This window comes from Gallinula chloropus (genome assembly GCF_964237585.1).
Source record: "Gallinula chloropus genome assembly, chromosome: 20".
Taxonomy (NCBI): Eukaryota; Metazoa; Chordata; class Aves; order Gruiformes; family Rallidae; genus Gallinula; species Gallinula chloropus.
The window spans coordinates 10107285-10132132 of NC_140105.1; the positions used below are offsets into that span (position 1 = coordinate 10107285).

Genomic DNA, 24848 nt, shown 5'->3' on the forward strand with positions numbered 1-24848 from the left:
GTGCAGCCGGAGCCCGAGCGCAGCCGCCCCGGTACCGGGGGAGGGGGCGGGGCGGCGCGGGGCGGGGCGCGGGGCGGGGCGGGGCTTGGCGCAGGACGGCGCCGATGGCGGAGCGGCGCGTGTCGCGCTGGTACTTCGGCGGCCTCGCGTCGTGCGGGGCCGCCTGCTGCACCCACCCGCTGGACCTGCTGAAGGTGGGACCGGCGGGCGGTTCTCGGGGCCTGGGGAGCCGCTACCGGGGAGGCCGGGGTGGGGAGGAGGGGCCGGTCCCCAGGGGTCGGGTCGGGGATGCGACGGGATCCGGGGAGAGGGGACGCGGCCCCGGGCTCGGCGGGGAGAGGGGTGGCTTTGGGGCATGGGGGGGACGGGGCACGGCCGGGACGCGACGGGGGGAAGCGGCTCTGGGGCACGGTGGGGACGGGGACAGGCGGCTGAAGGGCCCGGGGTCACGGCAGCGAGAGGACTGGGCCGGGCCGGGCAGCTGTAGGGGACGGGACTGGGCCGGGCTGGGCAGCCGTAGGGCCCCGGAGGACAGCGGCGAGGAGGCGGGGCGGAGGGCGCCCGGGGCAGGTGCAGAAGGTTGAGGGGACACGGCGCGGGGCTGCGGGCTCTGGGGTGCTCTGGGCGCCAGCCCGGGGAGGGGGGGGTGCGGGAGCCGTGGAGGACACCCCGGCCCCGGGCAGCCTGTCCCGGGCGCCTGTATGAGGCTCGGCGGTGGCTCCGGGGCCGCGGCGTTGGATGCGGGCCTGCTGGACTCCGCGTCCTCGGGCCAAGATGTCACCAAGGCGCCGCGGACAGCCTGGCATCCCTGCTCCCGCACAAAGGGCGCCGCACGCAGCCCTGTGCCGCCAGCACCCACGGACGGGGCGAATGCCAGCGCTGCCCGGAGCCCTGCGTGCCTGCCAAGCCGCGACGAGCCTGGCAGCCGGGCAGGCTGCGGAGGGGGAGCGGGAGGGCGAGCCCAGGCCGGGCCCCTGCCGTGCCCGGGGCTGCACCCCTGCGTGAGGCTCGGGACAGGCGGCCCCTTCCCACCCCACCGCATGGAGAGGGGACAGATGCGCTGGGGAGCGGCCCAGGAGAGGAGCCAGCGCTGGCAGGGGGATTCCGCTTCCCTGGTGCTCAGCCTGTTGCCGTGCCCGGCTGGCCCCGGCTGCCCGGCGGAGGTGGCTGGCAGCCCGTGGGAGCTCGCGTAGGATGCCCTGGCAAGGCGCTAAGAGGGGAATTAGCCTGGCACATGCCGCTGGGCCTGAGTCTGAGCCAGCGTGATGGCTGCCACTCTTGGGCTGTGTCCCTGTGGATGTGTAGCCCCTGTGTGCCCCGTGGCTGTGAGCAGCCCGGGCTAGCCGGCTGGTTTTGCCAGAGGGTTCGCACCTGAGTATTGAACACAGACCTGCCTATGGCCCAGAACACCCCCGCAGTGTGGGCTGGTGCCAGGCCCGGGGAAGCAGGAAGGGCCTTGGGGTCAGGCAGGGCAATGGGCCAAGGGTGCTTCACTGCACCTCTGGACCTTGGCCCCAGAGGGAGGCCCCAGCCAGCCAGGCCAGAGGGTGCTCCTGTCCCTGCTGGAACGCCTGAGCTGGCACTGTGCAGCTACAGGCCGCCCACAGTGGCCACAGTGCTGGCCAGCCCCTCCCCTGCCCGCCTGCTCCCAGGCGTGGCTGTGGCGTACCTGCCCTCCCAGTCCCTCTGACCCAGGCTGCCCGGCAGCTGCTCGCCCAGCTCCCCGGTGCACCACAAGCTCTGGTTCCCAGTGTCCAAAATCTGCCTGCCAGACCCCTTCCCTACACCCCCGCTGCTGCCCTGCACAGGGGACAGAGACCATTCCCAGCGTCCTGCTGCGTGTCCCACGCCCTGGCCATGCCGGGGCTTCTGTAACGGGAGCCAGGCCTGGGCCCCTGCCAGCGGCCCTTTGCTCTCTGTAGTTTTATCTCCTGGGGCCTTTGACCTACACGTGATCTTCGCAGCGTGGGGCCGGGCGGGTGCACGCTGAACATGCTCCAGCCTATGCAGCGCCGCTGTCCCAGCCAGGACCTGCGTGGTCCTGCCACCACTTCCTCTGGTGACGGTGGGAAGCGGGTGGGGAGGGGAGCGCTCGGCCCCCCGGGCTGTGGCAGGGAGCAGTTTACAGCTGGTGAGCAGAGCTGCAGTGTTGTCTTCCTGCCTCTGCCATTCCCGCATCTGGGGAGGAGAGGAAGTTACTTCTGGAGGCTTGCAGCCTCCCGTGGCGAGGGTGTAGGGCAACAGGAGGTCACAGATTCACTGGCCCTGTCGTGTTCTCTCCAAGCAAACCTGTGCTGGTTGGTTGCTCGCTCACGTGCTTCTGGTTCCTCTCTGTCCCATGGCCCAGGGCCTTTCTTGCCAGAGCAGGCACTACCCCTTCGTCTCTGAGCATGCTCTTGAGGCCGCAGAGCTGGGCAGGCACCTGGGAGGGACTGTGGGCAGGTGCCTTGGCACTGCCCCTTCTCCTGCCAGCCTCCAACACTGATGCTGTGCTGGGCCAGTTTCTGAGCACCGCTTAGGTGTGGGGACCCTGGAGCTATTGCTAAGGAGTTCCCCTGACGAGCTATCGGAGAGGCCATCCCTGCTCCATGGCCCTGCGCTCTCCAGTCTCTACCCAGCACTGGGCTGGTGTGCTGATGCTGCTTGGCCTCTGCCCCAGGTCCACCTGCAGACGCAGCAGGAGGTGAAGATGCGGATGATGGGGATGGCGATGCGTGTGATCCGCACCGACGGCTTCCTGGCTCTCTACAACGGGCTCAGCGCCTCGCTGTGCCGGCAGGTGAGCGCCAGCCTGTGCCCTGGGGAGGCCAGCACGGAGCTCCTGCTGCGTGGCACTGCCCTCACCACCCAGCAGCCGGGCTGGAGCTGACAGGCTGCCCTGAGCCACGGGGGACATGGTGGAGGGCACCCAGCAGGACACAGCAGCTCATTCTCCCTCTCTCCAGATGACATATTCCTTGACTCGCTTTGCCATCTACGAGACCGCAAGGGACCGTCTGGGCCAGGGCAGCCAGGGCCCTCCCCCCTTCTACCAGAAGGTGTTGCTGGGTGCAGTGGGAGGTGAGTGAGGGGAGAGGGTCCCTCAGCCCCAGGCTCCCTGGGGCTGGAGGAGTCCCCCTGACCTCAGCTCTTCTTTGGCCACAGGCTTCACTGGCGGGTTCGTGGGGACCCCGGCAGACATGGTGAACGTCAGGTCAGTTCTGCCCACGTGGCTGGTGTGTGGCAGCAGCTGGGGTGGTGGGGTGCTCCCCATGCCCCACAGCTGCCCAGCCCACCCCCAGTGTCGGTAGCCCACCCCCGGGTCAGTAGCCCACCCCTAGGGTTAGTAGCCCAGCCCGGGGTCAATAGCCCAGCCCAGGCTCAGTATCCCAGCCCAGGGTCAGTAGCCCAGCCCGGGATGAGTAGCCCAGCCCAGGGTGAGTAGCCCAGCCCAGGCTCAGTAGCCCAGCCCCGGGTCAGTAGCCCAGCCCAGTGGGGAGCTCTGCATCTGGAAGGCCCTGAGGGTTGATACCCCAGGTCCCCCCCAACAGGGTGAGTGTGGGGGGTGGCTGGAGGCGGCTTTCTCATGCCTTTGCAAACAGGTGACAGTGTCCACAGTCTGCTGGGCCGCTGCCCTGTGCCAGGGCTGCCTTGCTCTGGGGCCCCCAGTGATGGGTGTCGCTTTGGGGCGCTGCCCCCCCCCCCCCTCACCCCGCGGTGCTTTGCCTTACAGGATGCAGAACGACGTGAAGCAGCCGCCCCAGCTGCGACGCAAGTGAGTGGGGGCCGGGGAACCGGGGCAGGGAGGCGGGATGGGGGTGGGGGGGGGCTCCCGGGGGTCCGTGCGGCCGCGGGAGGGCAGCAGCGCGCTGGCACCGGGGCCCCGTGCCCGGTCCGCGGCCCCCGCAGCGGCAGCTGCCCGCTCGGGGCGGGGATGCCCGGGGAGCCGCAGACCCTGACATCTTCCCTTCTCGCTCCCTCCAGCTATTCCCACGCCCTGGACGGCATGTACCGCGTCCTCCGGGAAGGTGAGGCCGTGCCAGCCGGGACGGGAGGAGCCTGTCGGGGTGTCCTGACTGGCACGGGGAACCCGCCCGGGGAGCTCTGGCTGGGAGCTGCCGGTGCTCACTCGGCTGGGGCAGGGAGAGGGGATGGAGGGTGGCTGTGGGGAGCCCTGGCAGCCTGCCCTGCTCCAGGACAGAGACCTGCTGGGAGACACTATGAAACACAAGAGATGGAGCGGGTGGGAGGGGATGAAGGGCAGCAGGGAGGAAGGAGGGGGGTGTTTGGGAGGATTCTCCTTCCCTGCAGCGTGTTTTTAAGCCCTGTTGTGTGAGGAGCCTGGGATGCAGAGTGGGCAGGGAAGGGAGTGAGAAATGTCCAGACTCTGCTGATCCCAGTCTGTATCCATAGAGGGCCTGAAGAAACTCTTCTCAGGAGCTACGATGGCGTCCAGCCGAGGGGCCCTGGTTACCGTTGGGCAGGTAGGGCATCTCTGCCAGGCAGGACATGCCCGGGGTATTCCCTGGCCTGGCAAGGAGGGGGCACGTGTCACTAATTTGCCCTGTCTCCACAGCTCTCCTGTTATGACCAGGCCAAGCAGCTGGTTCTCACAACTGGGTTGCTGTCAGACAACATCTTCACTCATTTCCTGGCCAGCTTCATCGCTGTGAGTGGGGCAGGGTGGGGGATGGCAGGGTGGGGGCTGGGTTTGCCTGCAGCTGGGCTCAGGACCCCAGGGGCTGCTCCTCGGGACTCTGGGGAAGCGAGGCCGGCACAGAGGCTCCCGTGGGGCTCCCAGCGTGGGCTTGGGTGCAGGCAGGGCCCTGGGTCTCTCTAGTGACCATGGTGGTCGCTGGCAGCTGGGTCTCCTCTGCGAGCTGGATCCACTGACCCTCACTGACTCTCCCCAGGGTGGATGCGCCACATTCCTGTGCCAGCCCCTGGACGTGCTCAAGACCCGCCTCATGAACTCCCAGGGCGAGTACCGGGTGAGTCTCCCATCCTGCCCACCTCACCTCACTGCTGGTCCCCATCCCCTTTGCGCACTGGCCTCTGCCTCCCAGCGCCTTCTCACCTCTCTCCTCCTCACTCCAGGGCGTCATGCACTGTGCCATGGAAACTGCCAAGCTCGGCCCTCTCGCCTTCTACAAGGTACCTTAGCTGGGCAGGCGTGGGATGGGCTTGGTGGAGGGTGGGGATGCTGGGAGCAGGGGTTAAAGTCCAGAGTGGTTCTGGGGTGGGAGCCTCCCAGGCTCTGCTGCCGGCAGCCCGACTGCTTCCTGCGTCGGGCCTTTGTCCGCCAGTCCCTGGCTCGGCCCCAGAGCATCGCGAGCCTTGGCCTCTTCCGAGCTTGCAGCCGGCGCTGCAGCAGCTGCCCTGTTGCTCCCCTTGGGCTCCCAGATATGCAGGTACGGGCAGCGCTGCTCCCAGACTCTCTGGACACTACTGACTGGTGACACTGGTCACCTCCTGCGCCCTCCGTGCCCAGGCTTGGTGCAGGTCCCATATGGTCGGTCTCGCTCCTAGGAGGGCCCCTGAGAAGGGGTTTCGAACCCACGGCTTCTTCCTGATGCTGCCACTCCGGCATCTTGCCTGGTACAGCCCGTCCGCTCATCTTCCCCAGGCAGCGTCCGACTCCTGAGGTGGGGCTGTGGGACCTGACCCGGGCTTCTACTGGTTTTCTGGCTGTGTAGTGGTGACGCCAGCACTGATGTGTTTGGGGCAGATGCATGGTGCGGAGCGCTGCGTGCACAGCCGGCGGCTGCGGTGCCTCCCTCACTGCCTGCCGCCCAGGGCCCAGCTCCTCCTGCTGCATGTCCAGCCGGCTGCTCCCCTGTGCTTTCAAGCTCGTGCTGCTCCCCCGTGGGTCGGGCTGCTGGGCACCCTGGGGCACCCACTGAGTCTCCCTGTTCTCCCTCTTGCCAGGGCTTCGTTCCTGCTGCCATCCGGCTCATTCCTCACACCGTCCTCACTTTTGTCTTCCTGGAACAGCTGCGCAAATACTTTGGGATCAAAGTGATCACCTGAGCAGGAGGGATGGGACCCTGCCTCACCCCAGGGGGGTGAGCGTGCGGGTCACCGCTGCGGTCCCAGAACCCCTCTGTGCTGTCTGGGGCCAGGCTGTTCCCCCCACCCCTCATCCCCACCCCTGTGCCTTGCCAGTGCCTATGGCCTGCCAGTCCCAGGCCTTCCTTTCCCCTCTCACACCTTTCTCAGCACCTCCATTACCCCAGGGATGTTCTTGGGCCTCTTTTCCCCTCTGCACTGTTTGCGTGGGGGGTTTTCCTGTTTTCTCACCACGTTGCCACCCGCCAAGTTCTGCCGTTACTTCCCTCAGCCCTGTCCCTTTGGGTTGAGCTGTCTGGGGGGACACACACAGGGGTCTGGCCTTCTGCCTCCATACCTGGACACCAAACCCAGGGCTGGGGGGACCTGTTCCCCTTGTGCCCACGCTGCAGCAGGGCGTAAGCTGGGGACAGCAGGGCCAGGAGCTGGCTCACTCTCCTGCCTCTCCAGTGACACAGCTTTGGTGTGACAAGGCCCCCTCCTCCCTCCCTGCCTCTGGCCCTATGTCCTCCGCTGCCACCCCCAGCGCAGCTTCCCGGCCTCCCACACACCCCCTGCTTCTGCTTGCCAAAACTCGCCAGCGCCCGATGGCTGCTGGGCTCTTCAGGGATCGTGCCTCATACCAATGACGACAGCCCAGAGCCTGTGGGCGAGGGGCAACCCCTCACCCCCCTGCCCAGCTGCCCAGGTCCAGGCTGGAGCCCTCTGTGCCTGGGCAGGGCCAGCAGCCCCACTGCCAGTCGTGGCTCTGGTGGGGGCCAGGCCCTGCCTGTGTACAGACCCAGCACTCACTCGCCCTCAGCTGCTCCACAGCCTCACCAGCCCCTTGCCAAGGCCTGGGCAGACCCCAGCCCTGAGGGTCCTGAGGCTGCCCCACACCACCCCCCCCCACCCTGCACTGCCCTGCACGCAGGGGCTGTAGGCACCAGCCCCTCTGCCGTGTGCACCCCTGTGCACGGTGACCCCGAGGGATCAAAGAACTGGAATATCTGTGACCTTAATGTATAATAAACAGTGGAACAAGCACAGGGCCTGGTGTCCTGCTCAGGGGCAGCGGGCGGGAGCTCTGTCCCTTCCTGCTGTGGGAGGAGAGCAAGGTGCACCCTCCAAGCAGGGGGGGTCTTCACCCCATTCTGTGCCCTGGGCCTGGCCCTGAGGGTGTATGTGCCCAGCACCCCCCTGCCCTGGGGAAGCTGCAGCGGGATTCCTGGGCCAGCCCTGCTCTGAGCTGTGCCTGGTCTCAGCTGCATGGGCAGCCCCGGGGCTGAGCCATGCCAAGGGCGCCTGCCCACCTCCGCCCCTTGGCTGGAGCTGTGTCCTGGCCCTCGCACTAATTGGGCTCCAGCGGGTGGAATGCAGCCAGCCCGGGACAGCAGAGAAGTGAAAGCTCATCACCTTAACGAAGCCTAATGATGCTGGCTGGCATCGCTGCTTTGTTCCTGTGCCTGGCCCCGGGTGAGAGCCGCGGGCAGGTGAGTGTGGGGTGAGCTGAGCCCTCTCCTCATGTGAGGCTGGGGGCTGCTTGGCCACGGCTGGGCTGCGGAGGCTTGTGCCCCCAGCTGCCCCAGCATCGCTCCAGGGCTTGTGGGTGCTGCTCTGCACCCAGGCAAGAGGCTGACAAGGAGCAGAAGAGTGATGGAGCTGCAAGGCCCTGCCAAGCCGGCCATCACCCTCCAGTGGCACGGAGCCCTGCCCAGGGAGCCATTCCAGCCGGGCCGTGGTCCCACTGGCTGCACCAGGCCCTCACATAGGTTCTTCCTACATCCCTGACCACAGCTGAGCTGTGCGGTGGCCACGCCAGCAGGACGGCATGTGCCAGACACAGCCTGGAGCACGGAGCGTCCGGCAGCTGCTCCGTGTGGAGCGCTTCTTATCTCCCAGGATCGGAAAACAAGAGGCCTTGGGACTGTCGACAGCCCGTTGCCGGCAGCGGTTGTGCTCACTGGCCCCTCTGCTTAGCTGACTGCTGCCTCCTGGTCCCATCCTGCCCTCTGCTCAGGACTCTGCCCACCCCTGGGCAGCGTGCCGAGCTCCAGGCCCTGCTGCCTGGAGGGGCTCCCGCACCGGGCAGGGCTGGGGGCTGCCAGTCCTGCTTGTCCACCCACTGTCCTGCCCATCCACAGCCTCCCCCAGCCCGGAGGGGGCCAGGGCTGTGTGCAGGGGGCAATCCTCAGTTCAGCCCCCCACGCTGGCAAGGCACCCGCAAGGCCCAGGGTGCAGACAGGCCCCTCCATCCAAACCCAGCAACTGAGCAGAACGGGACCCCGGCTGGGGTGGGGGGTCCCGGGGAGCTTCACGCCAGTCCTGGGGGTCGGGATGGCCGGGGTCCAGGTGCCCCCGGTGCCACCACCTGCGTGGCCGCAGGCCAGAGGTCACCGTGTCTGTGCGCAGCAGCCGGGGCAGGGGCGGGCAGGCGGCTGGCGGCCCGGGGCCGGGGGATCTGCCGGGCTCCGCGCTCCAGCCCCGGGGTCCGGGGGGTGTCCCGGCGGTTGCCGCCGCGCTGGGCTGTGTTTACCTGGTCGCGCTGCAGCAGGACCGTGCGGGGCAAACTCCGGCCCGTCCCCACCAGCGGCGGCCGGACCCGGGGAGGGTCGAGGCGGCTCCCGGCGGCGCGGCAGAGCTTCGTCCGGGTCTCCGGGGGAGGGGGGGAGGGACGGGACGAGCGCGGCTCTCGAAGCGGCAGCGTGACAGGCAGGACCGGGCAGGGGGGGGGGCGGACGGACCGCGGGAGAGCCCCGACCCCCCCCGCCGCCTCGCTGGGACCGGGGGGGGAAACTCCCCGGGGGACCCCGCGCACCCAGCCGGAGGGTTGCACCGGACCCTCGGGCACCTCGAGCCCCCGGAGACCGGTGCGGACTGGCTGCCTCCGCCGCCCCGCCAGCGAGCCGAGCCGGTGCCCGGGTGCGGGGCGGGGCGGAGGAGCTGGCGGCGAGCACCGGCGGCGGGGGACAAGCGCCGGCGCCCCCGCAAGCAACCGGGCGCGGCCGCCGGTGATGCGGGGCCGGGCGGGCAGCGTCGCGCCGAACACCCGCGTCTGGCGGCGCCGGGCGGGGCGGGGGGCAGCGGGCTGCGCTCCCCCCATGCCGGCGGGAGGAGTGGGGCGGCGGGACGCGGCTCTTGGCCCGCGGTCCCTCCCCCCGCACCGGTCCCTCCCCCCGAGCCGCCACAACCGCCGCCGCCGCGGCTCCGGCGAAAGTTTTCACCGGAGCGGCCGAGCGCGCCGGTCCCGCTCCCCGCCAGCACCGAGATGCGACCAGGAGCCGCCGCCAGCACAGCCCCGACAGGTACGGGGAAGAGGAGGGAGGAGGAGGGGGAGACAGCGCCCGTCCCCGCGGTCTCTGGGCTCCCCGACGCCGGGATGCCGTTCGCCCCGTCGGCTGGATGCGGACTCGGGTCGTGGCCGCGCATCCCCGGGACGGCGGCTTGAGCCCCGGGAGTCCGGAGCGGCAGCTCCCACGGCCGTTCCGGTGCTGTACGCCGACCCCGGGGGGTGGCTGAGCCCCTCGGCAAAGGGTGTCCTGGGCCGGGGGGGTGGGATCTGGGGGATGGTGTCCCGCCTGGGCTGTGCCTGCTCACTGCCTGAGCCGCCGGGAAGGGGCTCAGCCGTTGGGCACCCCAGCCCTGGCTGCTGGGAGCCCTGGGCGAGGGGTATCAGCTGGGCTCTGTCATGCTGGGGACATCTCCCTGAGAAGCCCCTCACCACCATGGTACCTACTGGGTCTCCCTGTTGAGACCCACAGCAGCACATACGACTTTCCTGCCAAGGGGCAAAAGTGGGGGGGACAGGGACGCTTTTCCAGCCTTTCCAGCGCTCCCCAAGCTCTGTGGTGCTCCAGAGGCCCATTGCATGTGCCCTTTGTGACTCTGTCCCAAGCTCTGCTGTGTCAACACCATGTTGGTAAATGGCTTTGTTTAACCAGGACATGTTGGGTATGTGACCTTGCCGCCCTCCTGGTTGCAAGCGCATCTCCAAAGCAGCTGCTGAGATCACCTCTGTCTGGTGCTGCTCTCCCCAGCCCGGCAGCTCTCCCAGAGAGAGCAGAGCACCATGGTGCATCTCCCCTGCAGCCATGGAGGCTGGATGGGCAAAGGACGGGGCATCTACCGCTACCCAGCCAGCGCTGCCGAGCGTGCGCCCACCCAGCACCACGCAGGCGCCTTGCCCCACGCTGCACTCTTGCTGTGTGGATGTCCTGACCCATGGCAAATTCAGTGGTTGGCCCTGTCCCCGTGGTTTCCTTGGCTTTAGCTGTGCATCAGGACAGTTTAGGGCCCGCAGGACCCCCTCCTCGGCATGTTAGTGCTGCCCCACTGTCCTTCCCGCCAGTCCCCGCTCCTTTCCGCTCGCTGCAGTGCAGATTATTTCATGTTCTGTTGCCTGGAGAGGGGGAAAAGCAAAAAAAAAAAAAAAAGGCTGAATGGAGAAGAGGCAAAATGTGGATTAAAAATAGTTAATGGAAAAAAATGTGGCCGCAAGCCCTGATGGGCAGCGCAGGGCTGCTCTGCGTGCCTCCCTATGCCAGGCAGGCAGAGGCAGGGGAGATGGGATGGCCATGCCCCTCCATCCTCCTGTCCTGCTTTCCCCACAGCCAGGCCCCTTGTCCTCGTCTGTTGACCCTAGCCCAGGCTGTGAGTAGTGAGCACCAGAGGATGGATGGGCATGGGAGTCACCCCACTGCACCCCTGCATCCAGTACGACTGGTGTCTGGCTGTGCCCATGTGCTGGGGGTGCCTTGGTACAGGGAAGGACCCTGCCAGGGTGGGATGCTGTGCACAGTGTCCCTTGCACATCTGCACGTTGGCAGGGTGGGGTTTGAGCTGGCTCCTCGGGGAGGCACCGGGAGGTTATCCCAAGCTCCATGATGCCTGCAGTGTTCATTCCTGACACGCTGCCCTGGGAGGCGGGTGCTGAGCTCCCAGTGCAGGCGCACGTGCGCGCAGCCCTGTCGGCACTGACCTTTTCCTAGGCTTTTCCCAGTCCTGTGCCTCCCCCGTGACACGCCGACCACACGTGGCACACTGTGTCTCATGCCATCCTCCTGTATTATTATGGGTTTTCATGCAATGTGATGAAAAGCCTGGTTACCCAAGCCAGGACTGAGGTGCTGTGGGGCTCAGCATCCCCTCACCAGAGCCAAATAGCAAGGCTATTTGGGCACTGCCTGGCTGCCCAGCTGTGCTTGCTGATCACATTCCTTCCCTGGTGCTGTGGAAGCCACGGAAGATGCCCTTGACCATCCCTTCCTCTTGGTAGTGGGGCAGTCGTGAAGGTGATGTAAAGAGCGTTGGTCCTGATGGCACAGGACCTTTGCTGGCATCCTGCACTGCAGCTGATGAAGCCACTGTCAGGGTTGGTTTAGGTTTTCTTGGCCCAAAGTGATGCAGAGTCCAACCTCGCTGGTGCCCGGTGACGTCGGCTCATTCCCTGGGCTGCTGCTCAGCATTTCCACAAACATGCAGCTCTGTGAACCGAGCTGAGGGCTTGCAGTGTGAGGGCTGCTCCGGGCAACTCAGCTGTTCCTCAGCTGCCCACAGTCCTTGTACTTGCTTTACGGGGCACATTGGAGCAGTTGTGGGTCGCAGGTGGGGAGCAGGAGGTCCCCCTCCCCAAGCTTGGGGCAGGGACACAAGGACAGGGTGCTGGCCAGACCTCCTGGGTTCTCCCCACGGCTTGTCCCGCTTGCCATGCTCCTGGGCAGAAAGTGGAGCAGCATCTGCAGGGCCAGGCTGGCGCTGGCATTGCATCAGCTCTGGCCCTGCACCGTCCCCTCCCCTGCCAAGTGCCGAAGCCCCCGCTGCGCTGGCTGGTAGCTCGGAGCTCAAAGCCAAGCCAGCCGTGGAAAGTGCTGCATTAGCGCACTGGGGGCTAATCCCTGCGTCTGGAGGGCATGCAGCCCCCTCCTCCCCCCTCTCCCCCCCCCCCGCCTCCTGAGCAAGGGCTGCTGCGCTGGGCACGGGTCTGCGCTCGCAGGGCTGGGCTGTGGTGGGCTTCACCAGCCGCCCGGCGCTTGTACGGGGCTGTGGCTGTGCCGGGGCTCTCCCAGGTCACGTTGCAGCTGCCCACGAGCGTCCCCGTGGAGGCTTCACGGAGCCACTGATCCGTGCGGCAGCGATCCCAGATGTGGAGCTCGTTCCCCGGCACGTGCGGGGGCAGCCAGAGCCGGGCGCTGTCCTGGGCACCAAAATCCCTTGGGGAGTCAAACTGGGTGGGAAGAGGACAGTGTGTCCCCCACCCCCGGGCAGGGGTCGGCACTCGCCAGCCACGGGGGTCTGCGTGGGCATCTTCATGGGCACAGAGCTGCTGCCGGGCAGCGTGGGGGCTGCACACCCACAGCGGGGGGGGGGGAGGGGACAGATCCCCAACACCAGCCTTGTCCCCTCCATTCCCCATGGCTCAGTGTGATGCAGCAGCGGTGCAGCCTGACCTGGGTGGCTCACCACAGCCCCTCCCAAGGCTGCCGGGCCATGAGCTGCAGGTCCAGGGGCTGCAGGGAAGTGGGGTGGGGGGGGTCCTGGCTTTATCCCGGCCACTGCAGCGAGGAAGGGCTCAGCACAGGAATTTGGAGGCCAGTGACTGCCCCACTCCTCCACCCCAAGTGTCGATGACGGTGCCTGTGTCTGACACCTCCAGCCCCCCGGCGCTGGGGCTGCCAGCACTGACCCCTTGCCACATGGGTGCAGCTGTCCCGGGGCTGGTTCCTCCTTCCCTCTCCCCCATCCCGGGCACGAGGTCTCCCCTTTGCAGTGGCAGCAGCGGAGCAGGAGCTGGGTGTTTGCAGCCCAACCTCTGCGGGGGTCAGCAGCCGCGGAGCCACGACACGGGAACACACCGTGTTGCCCAATGCTGGCGTGGGGCAAAAGTCCCCTGCACGCCCACTGCAGCACACCACAGCCCCAGGCGATGCACCCACCTGCGTGCTTGGTGCCCCCCACCCAGTGCCCATGGTTTGGAGTGGCAGGGGGTCCCCCCAAAGCCTGTCCCTGGCTGGGGGTGAGGTGCCAAGGCAGGGATGGGTGTCACCATGAGCTGCCGGGCACAGCAGAGTAAGGGGACTTGGTGACATGGAGCTGGGTCCCTCTGGAAGCAGTGGGCACGGCAGAGAGGGGCTCCTGGCTCTGAGCACTGTGGGCACTGATGCCGGGCAAGGCCAACTCCCTGCTGCTGGTGGTCTGACTCCCCCCCCCAAGAACCCCCATCCTGGCCATGCAGGACCAGTGCTTCTTCCCTGCCACTGCCAAACCTGGGGCGGCTGGTCCACAGCTACACTGGGTGTTTGCTGACAGCCTGTGTCTCCAAGAGCACACCGGGGGGGGGGGTAGCTGCGCTGCCGGGGGTCCCTCGCACCGCGGGGATGGGGTGGCCGGCGTGTTGCTGTGACTGTGCGTCACCACGGGCAGCTGGGGCAAAGGGCCTGGGCAGGGCCCTGCTGCGGAGCGGGGAGCCCCGTGCCGGGGGCCAGGAGCGTGACCAGTCCCGCGCCAGGACCCCTCACCCAGTGCAGTCTGCCCAGCTTGGCCGCGGCAGAGCCCCGGGGCCGGGGGGACCGGCTGCCAGCCCAGGGGGGAGTCTAGGGCAGAGGCCTCCCCGCTGCTAAATCCCATCGCAGGCAGCTAAAAATAGAGACACCTCTGCCCCAAAGCTGCCCCCTCCCACCCCCCCGGCTGCTCAGAGGGGCTGGCAGCGAGTTTACTGCTGACCCGCCGTGCCCGAGAGGAGTGTCCCCTCCCAGGGCAGGGATGCTCCGGGACAGGATGGAGGGGATGGGCACCGGGAGGTTCCCATGGGGCTGAGCCCTGGGCGGCAGCAGGAGGGGGCAGGTGGGGATGCTGATGGGGCTGGGCGGGGACAGGGATGCGGGTGGGGGATGAGGAGAGCGATGCTGGTGAGGGGCTAGGGGGGGATGAGGACAGGACATGGGCAGGTGGCTGGTGAGCACCCACCAAAGGTCCCTGTTCCCAGAGCCCACCCAGGGCGCTCTGTCCCAGGAGACAGATCCTTCTGTCCTGGGACTGTCTAAATAAGGGGCGCCGGCAGGTCCGGCTCCCTGAGCTGCATCTGGAGCCCCACGCGCTGATTAATGAGCTTCTCAGGCAGCCGCTTGCGACATGGCGAGTGGGTCTGCATGGAGGAAACACGACTTTCCCAGGGATAAAAATAGACCCGGGCACAGCGGCGAGCCCTGGGAGCGCTGGCTGGTCAGGGAGCGCGGCACTCCGGCCCGTGCCCGGGGAGAAGCCAGAGGCAGAGGGGGGTTGATGCCACAGTGTCTGCAGTGGCACCGGCACCGCTGTCTGTCCTGTCCCTGTCACCCCCCCTGCCCGGCTGCCCTCACCCCACACAGCTGCCAGCAGAATGGGCCCTTGTCGGAAGAGCCGAAATCCCGCTCAGGAGCCCCGTAACCGGCTTAGGGGGATGGAGGGAATTACGGCGCCTCGTGAGCCGGGCTTTGCACCGGAGCTCGGGCACCGCGGCGCTTCCACAGGCTGGGGGTGATGGAGCTGTGGCTGAGCCAGTCCCTGGGCCACGGAGACCCACAAGGTCCCTGTGGGTTAATGGGCACCTGCCCCGGGGCTGGCAGCCACCCCTGCCCGCTCCCTGCCCGTCTCCATCCCCAGACTTGCCGGGATGGGGACAGGGCACCCCGAGAGCCACCCTGCGGGGTTGTCCCTGGGCCTGGCTACCTCCACTGCTGGACACTGCTCTGCCATGGAGGTGGTGAGAAGGTGGGGAGGGGAGGCAGCCAGGGCACCAGTTGCTGCCCTGGGAAGATGCTCAGGCATGAGGAACAATCTTGGCTGCTGCTGGGGTCCAGGGCTCTTGGTGGGGGGCAGCACTGGTGCACTGCTGGGCATCAGCACCGGTGTGGGGTGGCCCTAACCCAGGTCTAGGGGGGTGGTCCTACCCCTACATGCACCCAGCCATGCCTGGCTCTGCCCCAGGATGGGTCCTGCCACCCACATCCCTGTGACCCAGCATCTCGTGCAGGGTCACTCACGCGCCAGGACCTTCCCCGACGGCACAGAGGAGCTACTGAGGGCCGGTAGGAAGGCAGGCAGCCCGCACTGCTCTCCATGCAGCTCGTGGCCCAGCAGAGGGATGTCCCAGCCACGGCTCCTCATCCTCCTGCTGCTGCTTCTCTGCTGTCAGGTAAGGATGTGCCATGTGTGATGCTGGCCTGTGCCGTGCCCAGCCCCCTGCCTGTGCCAGAGCTGCAGCCAAGACACCCCTGTGTGCCGCTGCCCCTCGCTGTGGCACGCTGTGTGCAGCGGCTGCTGCCCTCTGCTCCCTGCGTTGCCATCCACGCGGCACGGCACAGTGTGGCACAGCACAGCACCTTCGCCTGTGCTCACCCAAGACTGTTCCCAAGCTGGGGGGGTCACTGCCCTGCCTGGCATGGCAGCCCCGCAGGCAGCACATGGGTGACATTCCCGGTGCCCATAGGGCCCCGCTGCCCAGATCACGGATTCCCTCTTCGAGAGCTGGAAGGCGTACAGCGAGGAGTGTCAGCGCAACATGAGCCGCCTGCCCGCGCCCACAGGTGAGACCCCGCGCGGGGTCCAAGGGGACAGGGACCTGGTGGGGGGGGAGGGGAGGGACAGGCTCCAGTGCAGCACCCAGCTGAGGGTGATGCCAGGAGTGCTGCCATGTGCCATCCATCCCCAGAGCTGGTCTGTAACCGCACCTTTGACAAGTTCTCCTGCTGGCCCGACACGCCGCCCAACAGCACTGCCAGCGTGCCCTGCCCCTCCTTCCTGCCCTGGTACCAGAAAGGTAACGGGGGGGGATATTGGGGGGAGGTGTGTGCACATGTGTGTGTGTGGTCAGGCCTGGGCTGTTGCCCAGCGCCGGTGGTACCACCAGGCCCTGCACACCCCTCGCCCCTTCCCCTCTCAGTGAAGCACAGACACGTCTTCAAGACCTGTGGGCCGGATGGGCAGTGGGTGACGGGTCCCCGCGGACAGTCCCTGCGCGACGCCACGCAGTGCGAGCTCGATGCCGAGGACCTGGAAGCGCAGGTGGGCAGAGCTGGGGGCCAGCGGCGCGGGGGCTCGCTGCCCGCCCGCCCTGCCTGCCCCTGCCCACACCTATTCTCCTTCCCTCTCCAGGAGAAATTCGCCAAGACCTATGGCAGCTTCAAGGTGATGTACACCGTGGGCTACTCGGTGTCCCTGTGTGCGCTGCTCCTCGCCCTGGCGCTGCTGCTGGGCTTCAGGTAGGTGTGCAGGCACAGTGGCTGGGCTGGGGGATGGTGGGGCTGTGCTGGGGGGGGCTGTATATGCCACTGACAGCAACTCCCCACCTCTGCAGCAAGCTGCACTGCATGAGGAACTACATCCACATGAACCTCTTCGCCTCCTTCATCCTGAAGGGCGTCTCCGTGCTGGTCATCGACATCCTGCTCAAGACCCGCTACAGCGACAAGATCGATGACTACAACGTGCACATCTGGCTGAGTGACGAGGTGAGCGGTGGGCTGGAGGGGGACAGGGGGTGGGGACAGGCGGAGGGCAGCCCTGACCCCTGCCCACAGGCAGCTGCCGGCTGCCGGGCGGCCACGGTCTTTATGCAGTACGGCATCGTGGCCAACTACTGCTGGCTGCTGGTGGAGGGCATCTACCTGCACAACCTGCTGGTGGTGGCTGTCTTCTCTGAGAGGAGCTACTTCACCCTCTACCTGTGCATCGGCTGGGGTGAGTGTGGTGGGACCAGCACCCCGTCCCCTGCCTGTGTCCCCCGCCATCCCTCACGGGCCCCCTGCCCACCTCCCTTCCAGGAGCACCAGTGCTGTTCCTCATCCCCTGGGTCGTCGTGAAGTTCCTCTATGAGAACATCCAGTGAGTACCAGCCCCTGCAGCGGGTGTGCAGGGTATGGGTGGGTGCTTGTGGGACACGCGTGGGGATGGTGTGACAGCCTGGAGAAGCCCCACGCTGTCACCCTGTGCAAGGAGCAGGGCGCTGGGACACGGTGCTCGCATGGCTGGGGATGCTGACACTGTGCCAGGCTCCAGCAGCTGCCCAGTCACAGGGATGCCCAGCAGTCCCCTTCCCCTCCCCTCCCTGGCAGGTGCTGGACCACCAACAATAACATGGGCTTCTGGTGGATCCTTCGCTTCCCTGTGTTCCTGGCCATCCTGGTGAGTCTGGTGCTCTGCCCACCATAGCCCTCGTGCCATGGCTGGGAAGACCCCCAAGCCTGCTGCAAAAGGGGCTGCCCTGGGCAAGGGACAGAGCTGTCCTGCCCCTGCCCCTCACGGGTGACTCCTCCATTGCAGATCAACTTCTTCATCTTCATCCGCATCATCCAGATCCTCGTCTCCAAGCTCCGTGCCCACCAGATGCGCTACACCGACTACAAGTTCCGGTGGGTGGTGGGCACAGCCCTGGCCCTGTGGTGCACGGGCTGGGGTGTGTGTGGGGGGTGGGGGTGTGTGTGCACCCCACGCCCCCCCCTGCTGACGAGCCCCTCTCCATGCAGGCTGGCCAAGTCCACGCTGACACTGATCCCACTGCTGGGCATCCACGAGGTGGTCTTTGCTTTCATCACGGATGAGCACGCCCAGGGCACCCTGCGCTACGTCAAACTCTTCTTCGACCTCTTCCTGAGCTCCTTCCAGGTGAGTCCAGCCCCCGTAGGGACCCTCAGGATAGGGGGGTCAGGCTCCAGCTGCACACCTCACTCCTCTCTCCACCCAGGGGATGCTGGTGGCCATTCTCTACTGCTTCGTCAACAAGGAGGTGAGCGGGACGGCGGGATGGGGGGTGGCTCAGGCAGGCAGCAGTGTGGGGCAGCGCTGACAGGAGCTGCCCACAGGTGCAGGCAGAGCTGCTGAAGAGGTGGCAGCGCTGGAAGCTGGGCAAGGACCTGGCAGAGGAGTACAAGCACACCTACAGCCACGCGCCCGGCGCCCGCAATGGTGCCGGCAGCGCCTGCGAGAAGCACCAGCTGGTGAGCGGCTGTGCCAACGGGATGGGGCGCAGCCCGGCCGCCGCGCGCCCTGGCACCCACTACCTCGAGAAGGCCAACCGCGGCACCGCCGAGCACCTTGCGCTGGGGGACCGGCACCACTGCTACGAGTTCCCCGAGACCACGGCCGAGAGCCACTTCTGAGCCTGCAGCTGGAGTGGGAGGGCTGTGCCAGCCCTTGCTGCCGCGGGCTGAGCCAGCTTGGGGTGGCTGCCGTCCCCCTTCCCAGCCCCGTCCTCCTCCGGGTGCCACACGGGCTGCGCGGGACCCTGCCCGCCCCGGTGAGGACGCTGCGCCGGACACGCGCGGGACGATGGACGTGGCTGGGCCGGCTGCGGGTGAGGCACGGTGAGCGGGACCTGGACCTCTGTGGGGAGGGGATCAGTGGGATGGGGGTGGGGATCTGTGGGTGGGGTGGGGTGGGGTGGGGGGGTTGTCCTGTGGTGCTGCCCTCGTGCGCCTTCGAGACCCTTTGCGCAGTGCTGTAATTTATCTGTCGTATCTGTAAATAGGTGTGGGCCCGTGCCGGGCTGCAGGGCCAGCTGCGTGTGCCTCTCTGTCCAGTACAGGTGTCCTGGTGGTGTGGGCATCACCCACAGTGTGCCCAAATGGGCACTGGGGATGGCCACAGCCACACACACAGGGAGCTGGGCCAGCCAGCATGGATGGGCTACAACGGCATACAGCCCCACTGCCTGCCTCACAGCCACACTGCCTTCCCCACAGCCCCACTGCCTGTCCCACAGCCCCACTACCTGCCCCACAGCCTGCCCCACGCAGGTGAGCGGGGCAGACGGGAGGCAGCGGCCGGGGCGGTGCTGCCAGGCTGGGCTCCAGCTCCCGCCAGCACACGCTCTGCTCTGGCCGCTAATCGGCTCTGTCCTCTCACTGCCAGGAGCCCTTAATTAAATCATTTGGCTCTGCCCGCCGGCACCCCCTCTCTCCTGGGAGCCGGCCCAGGCCACGGCCCGGGCAGTAGCTGCGGCGGCGCTGAGCACCGTGAGTGGCACCGTGGGGTGCAGGGATGTGGGTGCCGGTGCCGGCAGGTTGGGCTGTGGCGAGAGGGGCGTGCGGCGGGCTGGCACCCTAAGAGGCTTGTGCCGTGCAAATGAGCGCTAAGCCCGGATGCTGAGGGCTTTGGGCACCACAATGGGCTGGTGTGTGGGGATTAGCCGGCACACCTCTGCAGTCGGGGCACCCACGGGACAGACAAACAGCCCTGCTGCGACCCCCTGCTACCCCACAGGCCCTGGGTGTGGGGCACTGCCAGCTGCCCACCCCACAGGCCCCTCCTGGGCCTCCTGGCTGTCCCCATGCCACGTGCAGCCCAGCACAGGGTGACGTGAGGAGCAGGGTGAGCGCAGCTGTACCCCAGCAGCCACCGGCAACCCCATGCAATAAACAGCAGCACTGGGCAGCCGGCCACCCCCCTGCCAAATCCCACCCTGTCCCAGCATCCCCAGCACTGCCACGGCTCCACGGCCCTGCCCGCCCACACCGGATGGCATGAGGGACAGCAGGAGCCACGCTGTCTGCCCAGGGTGGTGATGGGGTCCCAGACCACTGGGAGGGCGTCAGCAGGGCTGGCCACGGCATGGGGAGAGCATGTCTGCAGCGCCGGCCCCGGCTGCGCGGTGCTTGGCACCCGGCGGCAGCGCCGTGCCGAGCGCGCAGTAATTTTCCTCTGTTTACTCGAGAACTCGCTGTCTGCCCTGGCCGAGCGGGGACGCGGCGTCCAGGGGCTGGGGCAGCATCAGGCAGCGGGGACATGGGGTCTGGGTCTTAGTGGGAGGGGGGGGTGCTGGGAGCCTGTGGCAGCACTGGCATGGGGCGGCGTGGCACCGCTGCGGTGATGCTGGAGCCATGGGGGGAGCGGGGCTGAGGGGGCAAAGGGAGGTGAGCGCAGGGGTTGGGGTCTGCCTGGGTGCACAGGGATGGGGATGGGGATGGGGATGGGGAGGGGGATGGACCCTGCCCAGAGCTGTGGAGCCAGAGCTGGCCAGAGCAGCCCCTGCGGAGCTGCGGGCCCCCACAAGCCGCTGCCGTCACTGCGGCCTCCTGTCGTGGTAACGAGCCTAATTGAGGCAAATTGCTGGAGCACGAAGTGGTTTCTGGGAAGGTAAATATGGTCAACGTGCGGCGCCGGGCCCTCTGCCTGTTGCTCCTGTGTTGCCTTGGCAACACCCCACTGTCCCCCTGCTCTGTGCCACCGCGATGCCCCGCTGGGGTCAGGCTGGGCCCACAGCACCAAGGGCACAGGGACCCCCCAGCCCCTGCCTGGGAGGGGGGACATGAAGCACCAGGGCTCCCTGTCTGCCACGCTGGACACACCGGTTCCCTTTGGTAACCCCAATCCAGCCCACAGGCTGTCCCTGCGGACACACCACATGCCCCTCAGTGCCATGGGACATCCCCTGGCATTGCCCCGCAACCCCCTGCCCCAGCCCCTCCATTCTGCCTGCAGACACTCCACCCAAAGCTGGCACACTGCCGGGCTGAGCCGGCAGCCCCCGCATCCCAGTTGTCTCCCCAGTCCCACACAGCCAGCAGCTCCCACCCATGCCTGGGCATGGCTCCTCCTCAGGAGGGGGCACAGTGCCTGGGACCCCAGACCAGGGTGCCCGCAGCCCCTGGGCACGGGGCCAGCCCCGGCCTAAGGAGCTGGTTCCCACGGGACAGCTGTCAGCGTCCTTTCCCATCACCTCAGGGCCTGGAAGGGGACAGCTGGTGGCCCCTGTGCTGCCGTGCCCACCGGCTGCTGGGGCTCTGGCCACAGCCAGGGCTGACCATAGGGCCACCTTCAGCTAGATCAGGATGCTCAGAGCCCCAGCCAGCCTGTCTGGGAACGTTCCCAGGTAGGAAGCATCTCTCATCTCTCCAGGTGACCCGCATCACTGTTTCACCACCCTCAGCCAAACTAACACACCTCCCCTGCCCCCAGCTTGGGGGGCAGAGGCTGGGCTTGGCTGCAGCCTCAGTCCCTGTCTGTGAGGTTAAACATGTCAGAAAGGGGCAATAAATTGCCACTCACCACCCAAGTTGGCCGGGCCGGGCAGCGGCACCGCTGTGGCTGCAGCCAGGCACCCCGGGGCCGCGGCGCCTCGCAGGAATACTCCCACTTTATCAAGGGAATTGAGCACCACAAATTGGTCTTCTAAGTAGATTCTGCCCGCCGCTGTCCCCTCTTCCCAACGCTTAATTCAATGATACAACACATACCTCTCTCCCTCCCACAGTTTAATCTAATGATAAGCACTGTATCCGAGTCACAGGGAAAATAAACCCTCCCCCAGTTCCATTTGGATAGGTAAACAGCCTGATCCTCTGGCCTGCGGCCCTGCTGCCTCCCAGGGACACCCCCACTACCTGCCTGCCACGCTTCTGTGCCGCCTCACCGCCCTCACCCCTGGGGTTTGTGATCAGTCTTCATAAAAACCTCCTGTTTATAGAATGATTTTTGTATGACATTTCATTAGAGCTCCAGCAGCTGCTTTGCCTCCGGCTTTACAGCACCCCAGCCAAGAGAAAAACAAGGCTGTGAGGCTGGTGGGGTTGGGCTGCAGGACCCCCACACACCCCCTCGGGCTCCGGGGCACTGGCAGCCCCCAGGATGGCTACAGCCATGGGGAACAGCGTGGGGCCCCACAGCAGCCAGCCCAGGGAGGAAGTGGGGGGTGTGTGTGTCTTGCAGGAAGAGCTAGAGGGGCCACGGCAGCACTAACCAGCACTAACCAGCACTTCTTGCTCTGGTTCCCAGCCAGACACAGGGCAGCAGAGCCAGGAGAAGGGAGCAGGCCCAGGGGCAGCTGCAGCAGAATTGGGATCAAAAGGGGCCAAGGAACCATTGCACCGTGCCAGGACCGGGCATCACGCCCTGGCATGCACGCAGCCCCAAGAATGTTTTGGTGATGGGAGGTAAACAGGGTCATGGCTACATGGAAAGAGATGCACTTGAGGAGAAATCCTAGCAATGCTAAGTATAGTTGAACTGCCATTAAAGCAGGGGAGGGAAGAGGATACGCGTGTATTAATAGTCTCAACATTTAAATCTTTGGTCCAGCGACAGCTCCCAGGATGCTGCCAGGGCCCAAGGGCAGCGTGTGGCCAGCGTGGAGCACTGGGCTGCACACACTTGCAGTGAAATCAAGAGTCCAGAGCAAGAGCCAGGGCAAGATCCCCTCTGGAGAACAAGAAATCCAAGTTAGAGGCAGCTTCAGCTTTCCACGTTAAGACTCCGTAGGATGGGGTTGGGGCTGAAAAGGCTTGGAAAGCCCTGGCCTTTGTTGCTGGCACTGATGTCTCAAATGGAAAACTGGAATGTCTTGGGCATCTAAAAAAGGGAAGAACAAAGACTCTGGCCCAAGAGGCCACAGGCACACACGGCCAGCAACGATGGAGCAGCAGGGAGACACACTGCTCGTGGGCAAAGGCGGTGAGGAACCCAAGGGGTTTGGGCAGGGAACAGCCTGCCAGGACACCCTGGCCAAGGCATCCCTTTTCTGGGCCTTTGTGCTGCCATGCCAGGCACTGCTGGCAGCGGACAGGCAGCGTCCCACACCCTGCTTTGCCATCAGGCACAACCACCACGGCCAAGAGCTGATGATGGAGCAGCCCCAGTACCCGTCCCAGGCAGCCACAGAGGGGGGGGCTGTGGTGGGCAGCGTCACACGGAGGCAGACCCAAAAGGACACCGGCTTTTATTTACAACACTCCTCAAGTGACAGACAACAGAAGAAAAAGAAAAGGGAAAGGTATAGCTCAACGACAACAAAGGAAAGGTAACGGCAGCCACAGCTCCCCTGCACCCCTCCCAAAACCCACCGGCACTGAGCAGAGCCCCAGCAGCCCCCTCCCCGCTGGCTCCAAGCACCGGTGGGCAGGGGGCTGCTCTCACCACTCCCCATCCCCAGGGTCTTCTGGGGGCACAGGTGGGCCCTGCAGCTGGCACGGCTGCTCTGCTCAGACGAGCGAGGACGGCACGGTCACTCTCCCTCGCTCAGAAGCGATGATGCAGAAGCCACCCAAGGCGTGCCGGGAGTGAGGGTCCCAAGAAAGCTGCCCCCCACCCCAGGCAAGTCACACCAGCTACGGCAGCCCCCACGCAGCGACATTTCTGCCAGCTGAGGAGGGCAGAGCTCTTCCAAGGGTGCACATCTGGAACACGGTGTTGGTATAAAACAGTGTGCCACTGCTCAGGCAAGGATGGCAACGAGCTTCTTCCTGCACAGTCAGGATCAGCTGCCTCCAACTGTTGCTTCCCCCCCCCACCATGGAACTGCCAGAGCACTGAGGCAGGGGGCTGAATGTGGCCCAGCACCCCCCCCTCTGAGCTCCTTTCAAATGCCCGGGGCTGGGGCCAGTGCTAACAGCCCCCCTCTCCCCATCTGCAGGGAGAGGGGAGCAGCTCCACCTCCAGCACCACTGGGGTCTGACTCATTGTACACACAAGGGAAATGCAGGCCCAGAAGCTCTGGCAGCCCAGGCCCAAGCTAAGCCACCCCCCCCAGGAGGGAGCAAGGAACAGCCAAGTGTGACCTGCCCAGCAGTCAGCTGCACAACGGGTGTTGAACTGGGGCTGCCCAACTGTCCCAAGGCGCAAGGACAGAACCAACTCTCCTTCCTTCCTCCCCTCATCCACCCCAGCAGCTCTGGATCCCTGGTACACAGGAAGGAGCAGAGAACAAGCACTGCCTCTGCCAATGCCACCTGAGCCCAGGGAGCCCATGAACTCAACGCACTAGGGATGGAGGTGGAAGGAGAAGGGGAGCTCTGTGAGGCCAGCGTGAAGGGAGGAAGGACAGCTTGAGGCCAGAGAAAGCTATGAGCAGGGGACTGGAATCCTTTGCAAGAGGCTCTGGGCATCCTCAGCGAGGCGCTGAGCATCTCCACTTTCAGGTAGCTTCAGAGTCAGCCCCAAAGCTGACGGGCTCTCCCGCGGGCTTTTGGGAGTACAGACCAGAGGAGGAAATCAACACAAAATCTCAAATTAAATCTGCTTGAGGACCTTAGGAGACCAGCCGACCCACGGAGGGGGGGGGGACCTGCCTTAGGACTTCTTTGCATCCTGTGTGTTCCTCCTCTTCAGATCCCCCAGGTCAACAGGTTTGAACGCTGCAGAGGAGACAGTGTGGGGGGGGTGGGGGGGCTCTGGCAGCACAGGCCGCATCGCAGCGCCCTCCCGACCCGCAGAGGCTCCCGGGGCCGGCCCTTCCCCCCCCTCGGCGGGGGCTAGGGGAGGGTGCCCGGCGCCCCCTCACCTTTGAGGCTAGGGTTCGGCATCTTCTCCACGTACTCCTCGACCAGGCCGCGCTCGGAGCCCATCTGGCTGCGCAGGTCCCGCTCCACGCACTGCCAGGCTGCGGGGACACGGGGAGGGGCCGCTGGCCTCAGGCACCGCCCGGGCGGCCCCGAAACCCCGCGGCCGGCGGCCCCGCTCACCCTCGTAGATGAAGCGCACGTTCTCCTCGTGGGCCGGCGTGAAGATCTCGCTGCCGGCGCCGGGGGAGCGCGGGCCGCCGCTCCGCTTGCCGTTGTAAACCACCCGGGACACGGGGGAGCTGAAAGCGAAGCGCGGGGCTGAGCCAGGCCCGGAGCCGCGGCTGGGCCCGGGGCCGGGCGGGGCTCACCTGGCCATGGCGGCGGCTTGGTCGGCGCGGCGGCGGCTCGGCTCGGCTCGGCGCGGCTGCGGGGGAGAAAGGAGAGGGCGGCCAGGCCGGGGCTAGGCCGCGGGCCGCCCCCCGCCCGTCGCCATGGCAACGCGCGCCCCTCACCTGGGCCCGGCTCCCGCCTCCGTTCGCCCTCGGGCCGCGACGGAAGCGCCGCAGCGCGCATGCG

The 24848-nt window shown here is 66.5% G+C and overlaps 3 protein-coding genes across 3 annotated transcripts; 2 read left to right on the plus strand and 1 right to left on the minus strand.

The window, feature by feature from the left end:
* Positions 1-104: 104 nt before the first annotated feature.
* SLC25A10 (solute carrier family 25 member 10) lies at positions 105-6143 on the plus strand (the record flags this gene model as incomplete). Its single annotated transcript, XM_084273646.1, has 11 exons — positions 105-194; positions 2660-2779; positions 2946-3060; positions 3145-3193; positions 3713-3754; positions 3964-4007; positions 4393-4463; positions 4556-4648; positions 4893-4970; positions 5077-5133; positions 5908-6143. The coding sequence occupies 11 exons, from the start codon at positions 105-107 to the stop codon at positions 6007-6009; spliced, it is 861 nt and encodes a 286-aa protein (XP_084129772.1). The 3' UTR covers positions 6010-6143.
* A 3153-nt stretch (positions 6144-9296) lies between these two features.
* On the plus strand, positions 9297-18397 carry GCGR (glucagon receptor). The gene is made up of 14 exons (XM_084273601.1): positions 9297-9332; positions 15035-15196; positions 15491-15587; positions 15713-15820; positions 15944-16065; positions 16156-16262; positions 16358-16511; positions 16581-16740; positions 16824-16884; positions 17115-17184; positions 17323-17411; positions 17526-17664; positions 17744-17785; positions 17862-18397. Exons 2-14 carry the CDS (start codon positions 15146-15148, stop codon positions 18156-18158), a joined length of 1497 nt encoding a protein of 498 aa, XP_084129727.1. The 5' UTR covers positions 9297-9332; positions 15035-15145; the 3' UTR covers positions 18159-18397.
* Positions 18398-22693: 4296 nt separating this feature from the next.
* MCRIP1 (MAPK regulated corepressor interacting protein 1) lies at positions 22694-24817 on the minus strand. Its single transcript, XM_084273414.1, has 5 exons — positions 24785-24817; positions 24641-24696; positions 24453-24571; positions 24272-24370; positions 22694-24125 (listed from the first exon to the last, which is right to left on the minus strand). The coding sequence occupies exons 2-5, from the start codon at positions 24646-24648 to the stop codon at positions 24061-24063; spliced, it is 291 nt and encodes a 96-aa protein (XP_084129540.1). The 5' UTR covers positions 24649-24696; positions 24785-24817; the 3' UTR covers positions 22694-24060.
* Positions 24818-24848: the final 31 nt, after the last annotated feature.

Coding starts and splice junctions, on each gene's coding strand:
- MCRIP1 (XM_084273414.1), bottom strand. Junction 24,371..24,452: donor CGTGCGCTTCATCTACGAGG/GTGAGCGGGGCC, acceptor GTGTCCCCGCAG/CCTGGCAGTGCGTGGAGCGG. Junction 24,126..24,271: donor GCCGAACCCTAGCCTCAAAG/GTGAGGGGGCGC, acceptor TCTCCTCTGCAG/CGTTCAAACCTGTTGACCTG.
- GCGR (XM_084273601.1), top strand. CDS start 15,146: ATGTCCCAGCCACGGCTCCTCATCCTCCTGCTGCTGCTTCTCTGCTGT. Junction 16,066..16,155: donor CCGAGGACCTGGAAGCGCAG/GTGGGCAGAGCT, acceptor TTCCCTCTCCAG/GAGAAATTCGCCAAGACCTA. Junction 16,512..16,580: donor ACATCTGGCTGAGTGACGAG/GTGAGCGGTGGG, acceptor CCCTGCCCACAG/GCAGCTGCCGGCTGCCGGGC.